Below are 12,298 nucleotides of genomic sequence, written 5' to 3'. Positions count from 1 at the left end.
CCGTACGTAACGTAATTAATACTAAGTACTTACTTACTAGGTTAGTAGTAGTCTGCTGTACCGGACCGAACGGACGGAGTAGTACGGTACACGACAGTATATATATATATATATATATATATATATATTGCAATATTTATTCCAAGTCCAACAATTACAATGAGAAATGAAAATCGGAGTAGTTACTCTTATCAACTTCCACTGATATAATGTTACTAGCTTCAGAAAAAGTACATCGCTACCCCAGGCTTAGCTCAGAGCCTTCGTGAATCTGGAGAAGGCAGAACCATCATCAATCTGGAGAACATACTACACCGTTCCCCACTTAGTTAAGAGGTTTTCAAATTTGGAGAAGACACTTAATCACTCCGGGCTTAACTCAGAACCTTTGCCAATCTGGAAAGGATCCTCCACCACCTTTCATTTGGGGAGAGGGAATCTACTCTAAACTAAAATTGGACCAAATAATTCACCATGCTACAACGTGATAAAATTCATACATAAAAATGAGCAGGAAAACACCATGTGACAATCTAAACATATCACTGAATGCAAAATATTATGGATTTGATGAGAATACCAAATACAATAATGAGAATGAAAAAAGGTTCAAGTACTTAGATGGAGTATGCCACATTCTAGATCTACTGAACACGAAAGAAAAAATCTCTATTAAATAATACAGACTTCAAATTCCCTTTTTCATCTATGGTATAGAATATGACTAGCAGAAATATGGCACTCTTCCTAACGGCCAATTTAAATTTCCAACAAAATATACTGCACACAACCACTGCCTATTATTATTACACCGAGATATGTGTCAGTGAAATTACCTACTTTGTAAGGTACTGACTCAAAGTCAAACACGATTTTGTGTGATACGAACGAAGCTATTACCGTACAACTATTTACTCTCCTCATTCCGCCCGAAGGCGACTGAAGGGGACAACGACCTGTTAAGTCATAATTCCTTGTATTCTACAAAAAATATTATACATGGAGATACGTACAAACGTATAATGTTGTAAAAAAAAAACCTGGCTCTAGCTTGGAGTGATACTTTTAAAAAGTTTCCTGTGCGTGCCGGTTGATTACCAGAGCCTCGCCACCATCATCAAGACAGTGCTTCATGGTGGAGAACGATGCGGGCGACGTGTGCTTAGCTAGATTTTACTGAACAGCCAGCAGTGTAGTGTGTCCCACATCCTGTTGTTAGAGCCAGCAGCTCAATTGGGCCACCTAATTCCTAGCCTGATAAACCGTCATTCGCTGCCTACATAGAGGAAGCAGGGGAGACCTGCCGGCAGGATTCCGTGGACAGAAAATCAACTATTCATGGCCTACCATCTGTGTTACACACATCGGCAGCAGTCCACGACACTACCCTCAGTTCTGTTGAATCTTAGAAAGAACCCGCCTTTTTTCCCAACCCTCCCGGACGTTAGAGCCATAATCTAACTCACAGCAGTCATCCGTTACCTCCTGGGTTTGAGAACCAAGCTCTGTTCTACGTGGTGCGATAGGCACACACACACACCATACATACGAAGTAAAAACCTTTTGTTTGTGGAGCAGGCCAGAGTTGATAATGGCGTGTATACTCACATGTTCTATATACATCTTCAGCGCATAAATGTAAAACAAAAACAAAAACGTTTGGTATAAATATAAAAACTGCATCTATAAATGATGAATATTGAGTTATTTTGAGATTCAACATTCCAGATGCACTCTGGAGTCAGTACACCATTCATATATAGAAGTAAATAATTCAATTAATAACCTAGATATTAATTAAACAAACTCTGTAACAACACTGTTACAGATACATCTATACATAACCCTAAAAATACCATATGTTTATATAACAAATTTCTATTACTCAGTAGAATTGTATATTACGTTACAAGATGTCAAGGAAATCAATGTAAGAATCTTCCAAAGTAGGCTTACTACTAAATATTAATGCATATACGTGTATACAAACTACACAGTAAGTTTGAAACATTTGTTGGGAAACGTTTATCTACCTACGTATGCCTGTACATTAATCAGTCTATTTCAGGTTATGTGAGGTATATACCAGTTAGCCTTGTTAACAGCGGCGCAGCTAGACCTCATGGGGCTCGTGGAGCAAAATCACGTGGGGTACCTTAACAATTGTTGAGGCCCCAAAGAGGATTCGATAGAAGGTTGGGCCAGTGCTTAGTAAGTTGATAAACGGTGGTTAACTAGCAAGTATAAGAATGTAGATAAGAGAACCGACTTGAAGTGAAAGTCCACCCACAAAAAAAAAAAAAAAAAAAACTTAGTACACGAATTAAGCAGCTGTATTCGTACGAAGTGCGACTTACCACTTACAAGTACGTGACCAGCTGCTGGTAACATGGAAAAATAAATAAATTTGCACACGTTACTATCATGGACAGGCACGCCAATAAGTCCGTTAGTGCTACCACATGCAAGAAACTGGACACTTTACTGATTCTACTACTATGACTGTATGTTGCCAAAACCGTGTAAAAGTACTTAATCATGGCTGATTCTATCACCATGTAAAATATAAACACACAGACATCCTTTCGATCACTGTGTAAAATACAAATTCTTAAATATGCCTGTTTTCTACAACCATGTACAAACAGAGGCATAGCGAGGGGGGGGGGGGGGGGGCAAACGACCACCCCAATATTCTAAAAAGTCTAAAAGGTCCATTAACTTCTGAATTTTTAATTACACAATTGACTTTCGTGTACATCACTTAAAATATTTTTGTAAAAGAAAATGACCATGTTTTTTGGAAAGAAAATATCCCCTAACACCACTCTGTAGTGCAGGCTACGCCCCTGTATGCAAGTACAGTACATAAACGTGCCTGATTTTATTACCGTGTAAAATATAAATAACATGCCTATTTTTATTACCTTGTAAAATAACAATACATGTTTATTTCCATCACCATGTAAAATACAAATTCATATAAAAACGTTTTCTGTCACCTTATAAAGGTACATAAAACCGTTTATTTTGTCATGTAAAAATAACATAAACATCGCCAATACGTTCAGATATACGTTGTGTTGTTACCTTACTTGCATGTTTGTGCTACTGCAATTACATAATAAAGGCGCAAACAAGCCTGCTGCAATTTAAAACCTACAAATACGTTATCTTATGCTCAGGTAGCAACACGAAAAAGCACGTGAATAGGTCTGTTTGACTAAAATTATCTAGTACACGAACACAGCGTCAACATCTAAAATAGGTTATGAATGTAAGTGCATGTGTGTACATAAAAGATACACGTTTTAAAATTTGGATATTAGCAACCTCACAACCATAAATAATGTTTCTGTAAGTTTCAACTGACCATGTTAAATTAAACTACTACGAATTATCTAGCTTCTACAACATATTCCGAGAACGACAAAGGTTAACTATTTGCACTGTATTTTTCAACCTATTACCTAATAATTTGTAAATAGAGAACCACTGTAAACATATGTGAGAGGAGAGACCCCTCTGCTACTTTGTTTTCTTGCTAATACTAGTTTCTCTTTTGCATGCATCATTTATCTTTCTTGTTGATAGTTTGTGAAGTATGTGACTTTTCTTGCAATTTCCTATTCACATGTACAAAATAACCCTCCCAGCCCCCCCCCATGCAATTTCTAGTAACTCTAACTTAGGGGGGGGGGGGTTGCTGACTCTTCTTAGCAATTTTTTTAAAACTGATAAGGTTTTTTAATCTGCTAAGTATGAACCAGTATGAAATTTGGGGGTTTAAAGGCCCACCCCCCCCTAGCACCAAAAACAGAAATGATAAGCTTTATATTATTCCCTTAAATTCATATACTTAACTAAGGCATGATGAAAGGACAAATATTCTTATACTAACATTCTAAGCTCTTACACATAACACAGCAATAAAAATGCAATAATAACTTATTTTCAGTGACACTTATACATAATATAGTAAAAGAGGATTGACAACTAGGTTCTAGTAATTCCCTAAGTTCTTATACATAACTAATACTGTAAAAAGAGGGCAATTTTCTACGAACTCCAGTTACCCCAATACTTAAAACACAAAGATAACACTTTTTCTAAGTTCCTATACATAGCTTAGTAAAAAAGGAATTCACAGCTATTTTCTAGTAACTTTTAAAGCTCTTATACATAAGAAATCACTGAAATGGAAATCATTTTATTGTAAATATCTGAAGCACTTGTGCATCACATACTATTTCAGCTTTGCTACAAGCCTGCCTGCTTAATTAATTACATAGGTTAAAGGCAAGTATTACAATAGATACATTTTTAATTTAGTATCATTCACCATTCTGAAACTTTGACATTAGTACAAAACAGACTGGCAGTTAGTACTTGTATCTATATTTATTTTTATCAGTATTAGTAATGTTTCCCTCCATGCTTAAACATCCAAAAGGCATCCTCTAAAGGCATTTTGGATCATATATCCTAAAAGGATTTAATACAAATGGAAGAATGTTAAAAGAAAAAATATTATTAGGCATATGACCAACAAAATAAGAAACTCATTATTAACCCTCTTGCTTAACTCAGAATTACTGTTCCCAAAGCTTTTTAAATTATATTTTTCTTAACTATTTATGCACCAACTTGCTTGTAGATTCACACTTTGTTGGTTACAAGATCCTTAATAACATATAAATCACATTTAAAATGCAAAAAATATGAACAAAGCAATTAATCCCACTAATTAATGTTGAGGTTTCCAATGTCTTTATATAATGAGTGACTTCACCCAATTTTTATGCTGGGTGTTGTAACAGGACAAAAAACATAAAATTACTCAATATGATGCATTACATGGACCCCACCCTAACAAGTGGTATATAAACTAGTTGTAATTTGAGGGTAGAAAGTCGGTTTATACAGTTTTATAGGTCTTTATATATGGATTAATAATCTCTTCTGTAATACCAACACCGATTGTTTTGGTTTTGCTTATTTGTAATTTCTCACAAAGCTACATGAGGACGATCTGCACTAGCTATCCTTAATTTAGCAGTAAAATACTATTGGGAAGCCAGCTAATCAACACCACTCACTGCCAGCTCTTGGGCTACTCTTTTACCAAGGAATAGTGGGATTGAGCATCACATTATCATGCTGCTATGACTGAAAAGGCAGTCCACCGGTGGGACGGCAGTAAGTCTTTGGATTTACAAGGCTAAAATCAGGAGTTCGATTCCTCTTGAAGAACACAGCAGAGAGCATGATGTGGCTTTGCTATAAGACAAACACACACAAACTGAAAGGGTGAGCATGTTTGGTGGGACGAGGAATTGAATCCACGACCTCGAATTTCAAGTCGAGCACCCTAACCACCCGGCTATGCCGAGCCTAAAATTCACCGACTTTTCCTAACAGTTCCATCTAGTAAATCTTACCTTGTTTTTAACCAATTCTTCAGTGCATTATACTGTTACACAACCAACATTTCACAAATATTAGATATATAACAAATTGCACCATGCACTATTTCACTATATCCTGTTAAATGATAAATGGCTGTGTTGACAGTAAAGTGACATAAAATGTGCAAATTAACAACAGTCATCAAATTTTATACAAACTTTTATTATATAATCAGTTTTGATATATCAATGTAAAAATCAAAAATAATTATGCAAAAATTCTCCAAAGATTTTTTTTTTCTAAGACCACAAAAAAACAGAAATATTTATTTATTTCTCTCAAAATTTGTAGGTAAAACTGAATGAGAAGCATTATTTATTACTTCACAAGCTGAAAATAAAAAACAAAAGAACTAACCTTGATGTGATCTCCGTTGAGGAACTTCTCTAAGATCATAGCCACTAGAGGAGCTACGATGAGGTGGGGGAAATGAATGCTGTTCCATTACTGGTTGCACAGGAAAAAGCCCAGTTGGAGTATGACGACCAAACAGGTGCGAGGGTGGATGACTGGAAGCTGTTAGAGTATTATCAGCTCCTTGATGAATTAGGTTTGTGGGAGAAGCTAGCTGGCGAATTTCCTTGTAATATAGGAAATGATTTTATTGACAACTTAAAAAAAGGGGGTTGTATTAGTAACTGTTCTTGTATCATTTTAGTATAAGTTATGGGATTCACCAGTGTAGTGGACAGAATGAATAATGACATTATTACACTGCTTAACCTATTACTGCCTTATATTTCTGGACTGTTTCATAAAAGTTTAGTTATTTTGCATAGAATTAATAATATGACAGGCACTATTGAACTCGGACAAAAATATGATGGTTAATTTCTAAAGAAAAAAACATTAAATTAGAAGCATAAAAATACCGAATAATCATACTGTAATAATTTCATTTTGTTTCTTTACACTGTACACAATAAAATTACCAAAGTAATTCTTAGAAGTTTAATTAAACCCAGGATCTCAGACTAACAAGGACAGCAGTGTAACTATAAAAAATGATTATCAAACCTAAAACAAATAGGGGAATATTTTCTACTGCTAAGCATGCCTTATTGATTTTATTACCGACTCAATACTACAGCCATAAAAAAAAATTGGTACTGCATTAAAAATGAAAATATGTGGGTTTTTTTAACGGCTTCTGAACATCACTTTAGTTTTCAGTAACAAAATAAAAATAAAAATTTTCCTAATGTTTGTTGTCTACAAGATTCACTTAAATGACAATCAGTACAGTAAAAAGTTGTATGGAGAATAATTAAATTTCATTTTGATTACTTATTCTACATGTAATGCTTTAGTTTTAAGTAAAAGTTTTAAATAACATAACCTTATCAGCATGTTGACTTACTCTGTTTACAGAAACACAAGTGAAATTGAATCTACTACAGTTAAGTGCTCCCCAGATTTTCATTTGCATCAGGGCTAACACATTTCTGACAGTGGACTTGTCTTATAATAAAATACTTTCTCTAGGTTTAATGTAATTGTGAAGGACAGAATAGTCTGATAGTCACTTTCCACAAAGTGCTAAAAGCCTGCATCAAATTTGCATTTCTAAATGTTGTCTAACCACACGAAAGCTTGATTGGCTGTTTGCTGTTTAACTAAGCAACACAGTTTTCAACATTATTAAAAATCTCTATGTTTAAAATTTATTTCTTTAGTCACACCCAAATCCACAAAATTCTCAATCATAAGCAATTAATGAAAACACTGAGAATATAGGTGTCCAGTAGTAGATCAGTAGATTCATTCACCAGCACTAAAGAATCTTGATACAGTATAAATTATGTTGTGAATCAATTTTAAGATATTATTCCTCATGTTAGATGATGAAAAGTATTTTACAATAATGCAGCCATTATGAAAATAACTAAGGAAGGTTGATAAACAGGTCTACACGCTTCCAGTTCCATTCCAAATGTGATGAAGAGAATTTCAAAATATTCTCATCACATCTGCATTAGACCTAAGTAGCTGTAAAACTATTTAAAAATAAACACAATCCAGCAACCATTTTGAAGCATAACTACTCTAGAACTCCATTCCATCAATATTTGGTGTACCTCATACAACTAAAGTATCCATTAAATATCACAAGTATCTTCAATTGTGCTAGAATGTATTACAGTCAAGCTGTTGTAGATGAGACAGCTCCTGGTTTCTGTACTAGATTACCCATCTTGATATCCTCAATGAAAATATGATCTTTATGTATACTCATCAAAACTAAGGAGGAAATGATTCAAGAAAGTTATCTTATGACACATCTCACAAAGCAATGTACCTAGGTGATCTGCATTATCAAGTGAAAGGTTTGACTGAGATTCAGCAACTGAATTCTATGTGATTGCGGTCAATTTCAAAGGTTCGGCAAAGTATGCAGAGATATAATTGGCTAGTTCATTTGGTCTGAAAACTATGTGGTATATCATCCCTGCAGTAGAATCTCAAGATCTCTCTCTTTATTAACATGGTGGAATGGCCTATGCCCCTTCTTGTACCTTAGCCACTGTAGCTATCTTCTTGCTGTCAAAAGGAATTGTCCATTTGGAGAACTGTGCTGAATAAACATGCCAACTGCTGAAAAGTTGATCACTATCAAAAGCTGCACTTAGTGAAAATGATCCTTAATTTGTTCTCTTCCAGTGCCAGTTTTATATTATATACACAACAAAAATACATATCTTTTAATATTTCATTACTTAGCTGAAACTGGTAAACTAGAAAATTTGAAAGGGCATAAATACCCTTTATCATGGTGGTACAAAATTTCCATGGCAGTGTTCTAGAGGGGAACATGTATGTGTCCATGACTACAAAAATGTTAATCCAGTATTCATCTGATGTAAATACAGTTCTTGAAATCAATGAAGAGGATGGGAAGATTTTTTTTATGATGAATGAGGAATAAATAACAACAGAAGATGAAATTCTCCAGAAATAGATACATACACTAAAATAAACACAATGGTTTAAAATTATATTGGGCAAGGTGTTTTTTTTAGATAATTTACAATTTACATCTTGAACTACAAAATAATTGTTTTGACTTGAAATGTTTTTAAGTCACAAGTGACTAAATTTTGGTTTACAGTCTTTTTTTTTTAATATCAAGTTTTGCAAAAATTGAGGCTAATATTTGGAAGGGAGTAAGACACTAAACATTCAGGCACTTTGAACCCAATTTGAAAAACCTTTACTAAAACATAAAGTATAGAATGCCATAAATATAATACATTCAGTACTATGCAGTTTGTTAAATAATCTCTGTTTCCATAGGTACAGAGCTATAATATTATTATGCTGTCTGATATCTAAACTACAACTAGTGCTCTATGTATAACCCACATTAAAATGTTTCCTTAGGTACAGAGCTATAATATTATTATGCTGTCTGATATCTAAACTACAACTAGTGCTCTATGTATAACCCACATTAAAATGTTTCCTTAGGTACAGAGCTATAATATTATTATGCTATCTGATACCCAAACAACAACTAGTACTCTATACATAACCCATTTTAAACTCAAGTTGTTCCTGAAGTGGTTTTCTATACTGTGTTTAGCCTTAAACAAACTTCATTGGGTTAAAGAAATATCTGCTATGAGTTCAATCACCAATGTTTACCATTGTAGTAGGTACAAGCTATACTTTTCTCAAAAAATTCAACAATCTTGTTCTATTAGGCATTTTTTTATACATTTCACATCTAGCTTTATTCAAGGCTTTTCTGACTCATTTGACAAAGAGGTGTTCCATAACACTCATCAGGTTATTCTGAAAACATGTGATTACAAGTTGTTTATAGGATAGATGGCTTTAAGTTTCCAACTAACAAAACAATAACCCTACCTGAAGACAAGCTTGAGGATCCCCTGAGAAAATGTGATTTGATCCTGGGGACAATAAAGTGGGGCTCAAATTCCCATGATGACCAGGTTTAGGTAGTAATGGGTGGTACCTGGTTACATTTGAATCATTCTGACCAGCTGAGGCAGCAACAGGCATACTGAGTTGTGACCTTTGACCTTTCAGTGTATTAATCCCAGCTTGACTGCAAAATATTTTAAAAACGTATATTATTACAAAACTTGAGTCCCTCAGTCTTTAGCTGGATGGTCATGTCAGTTAAATAGAAAATATATTTTAATATATCTACTTCAATTGCCTTGTCTCTCACCTAATCTGTGAAAGAACAAGAAGCCTAATTTTACTACTAAAGTTTTTAGCTAACTTGTATAGAACACGTAATGTAAGAAGCACAGTAATATTAGACCAATTTTATCTTGGCTCCAACTGCCAGTCGTTCACGCACATAAGGTAACATAATTTAAATACAAACCACCAAAGTTTCAAAAATCTACATTATATGTTATACTCATACATACATGAGAACCCAAGATTTGACTGGAACGAAGCTCGACGTTCAGTACAAGCTAAAGAAGTACAGTGGATCTACTTGAACTCCGTCACCTTGAACACTGAAACCATGAAAGAAGCTTTACGTGGGCTGTTTATAAAGCACCCCGTATACAGACAGCACTAACCAACTTAGTTTTGCCTGTAGGTAGGCTAGAGATAGAGGTTTCAACTGTACGTCGTCGTGAAGACCGAACGAACCACGACGCCAGCTAAGCTTCCAATGACTATGTTAGCCTGCTGCTACGCACTTAACTTGTTAGTTGGTTGCTTGCTGAGTCACAGTCGAACGTGAACGAGTAAAACGCGCACTATCATGCCGCGTGCAGGACACGCCATTGGACGACACGCCTGTAGCGTGTGTAGGGTTTGCCGTACCAACTAAAACTACATCCTGTACTACTATAACGTATAATCCTGGACGGAAAAGGAAGTCTTTCCTAATACTGAGTTACTAAACTGAACAGCTAGACTTCACATGCACTTTCCAAGAAATACGAGGATATTAACAGATTGAATAAATCAACTATACTACAGATATTTTAGTCTTCATTCTTTGATAGTATCAATTCACGTCAAACTTATCCAAAAATGCTTAAATGCTGCAGGTCAATAAAAAAAGTTTAAATGCACAAGTTTTAAAAATGAATAAAATACTATAACAACTTTATTGCTAACCGACCAGGCTGGGCACCTGCTTTTATTGTTTGTATGATTAGAGTGAACTTTGCTTAAATTTATGGACAATAATACTGGGCAAGTTTCTCGTCTCTCCAAAGGTTGAAATTGATAATATAAAAGATAGACAAAGCCTGAAGTAACAGCGTTTTGGGTGAGAAATTATGGAAATATAATCATATATAAAAAATCCTTGATTTACCTCAAAGCATGACTCAGATGTCGTCACTTTTTTTTCTTTTACTTTTATAGTTGTCCCTAGCTTGTTGAATTATCATACTTATATTTGTAAAAAAAAAAAATATCAATTAATTTGCACACCATTGATATAAAAAGTCTTCTCAAGAATGGAAAGGCATGCCAGATTTATGATTTAGTACTGTTCATTACATTTTCGTTGGTAGTGGATATTTAAAAAAAAAAAAAGATATTAAAAATATCACATGAAAATTTTCTTACACCACATTATGTTTTTAAAAGTGAAAATATGAAAGATCTAAAACGTAGTTTATTAATCTATCTCAAAGTTCATTATCCAGAAAATACAACGAAAGTTGATTCTAAAGTCAGTAACACAGAGAATAAGTGTAGCACAACGAAAGTTGATTCTAAAGTCAGTAACACAGAGAATAAGTGTAGCAGAGCTTGATTATACAGAATTCTGACAATTGAACTATGAAAAAAGTAAGCCATGACAAGAGATTATACAGAATTCTAACAATTAAACTATGAAACAAGTAAGCCATGACAAGAGAAACTCCGTTACGGATATTTTTCTTTCGACAACTACTTTATAATTAGAAAATAAATATGAAATATATTTTAAGCAGTACGCTTCGTCAGTTTGTAGTTAAGCTGAACAATGGGCTATATATGCTATGCCCACCATAGGTATCGAAACCCGGTTTCTAGCGGTCTAATAAGTCCGCAGCCTTACCGCTGTGCTGCTAGGAGCACGTTTCGTCAGTTTATCTGATGCCTGGTAGACACCGAAGAAAAGGCTTTTCTTATTCCCTTCCTCCCCGAAGTATACCAGTTAAAACGAAATAAATTCTTCAGCTTAGCAGTCACGTACACGATTACAGCATGTACTTCAGAATACTAAGGTATAACATGTACATGTAAACTTAAATACATTGTATGTGCTGAACTTTCTGAAGGTCTCCTTTTTTAATATAGCCTGTAAGACTTTAGACAAACCTTGTATGAGAATATTTATTATGCACGTAAGTATCAGTACAAGTTAATATACGTTTAGGCACAAATTTTATGGTTTTATCAGTTTTTATTTTATTGATACGGGTATTTTTTTTAACAGAAAGTTTAATAATTTTACAAGTTAAGATAGTCCTGTCTGTCCTGCAAGCTTTTATCATTTATTCATACTAGTACTTTTAACAATAGCCCTGATAACATTTTACAAATCACGAATGTTTTCTGTCGTTCTGATACCGGGTTATTTATTTATCAATAATTACAAACTCAATCTAAATATACATATGTCTATCTGAAGTACCATATGCCGGTAAAGATACACCGAATTCTCGGATTTTTACCTTTATTAACAAGCCTCACATGTGTAAAAAATAAAGAGCTGATCACACACGTCACATCTGAAACTGTCATTCAGTAACTACACACAGTAGTTGCTCCTAATGAAACATATTGTTGCGTCAGCAAGTCACATGACTAATGTGACGCCACGTTTCTAGAA

General features: G+C 34.4%; 1 protein-coding gene across 1 annotated transcript in view; it reads right to left on the bottom strand.

Annotated features, from left to right (window-relative positions):
- Positions 1 to 10,231, bottom strand: part of LOC106465987 (E3 ubiquitin-protein ligase RNF38-like) — a 76,285-nt gene extending 66,054 nt beyond the window's left edge. Inside the window, exons 1-3 of the mRNA XM_013926236.2 lie at positions 9,876 to 10,231; positions 9,340 to 9,541; positions 5,827 to 6,049 (exon numbers count right to left, since the gene is read on the bottom strand). Of these exons, the coding sequence (XP_013781690.1) occupies positions 5,827 to 6,049; positions 9,340 to 9,495 (379 nt within the window). The 5' untranslated portion in view covers positions 9,496 to 9,541; positions 9,876 to 10,231. The remainder of the gene's footprint in view (positions 1 to 5,826; positions 6,050 to 9,339; positions 9,542 to 9,875) is intronic.
- Positions 10,232 to 12,298: the final 2,067 nt, after the last annotated feature.

Source organism: Limulus polyphemus, unplaced genomic scaffold, assembly GCF_000517525.1.
Source record: "Limulus polyphemus unplaced genomic scaffold, Limulus_polyphemus-2.1.2 Scaffold2114, whole genome shotgun sequence".
NCBI lineage: Eukaryota > Metazoa > Arthropoda > Merostomata > Xiphosura > Limulidae > Limulus > Limulus polyphemus.
The sequence above is the reverse complement of the archived record's forward strand: the minus strand, read 5'-3'. Positions and strand labels throughout refer to the sequence as shown.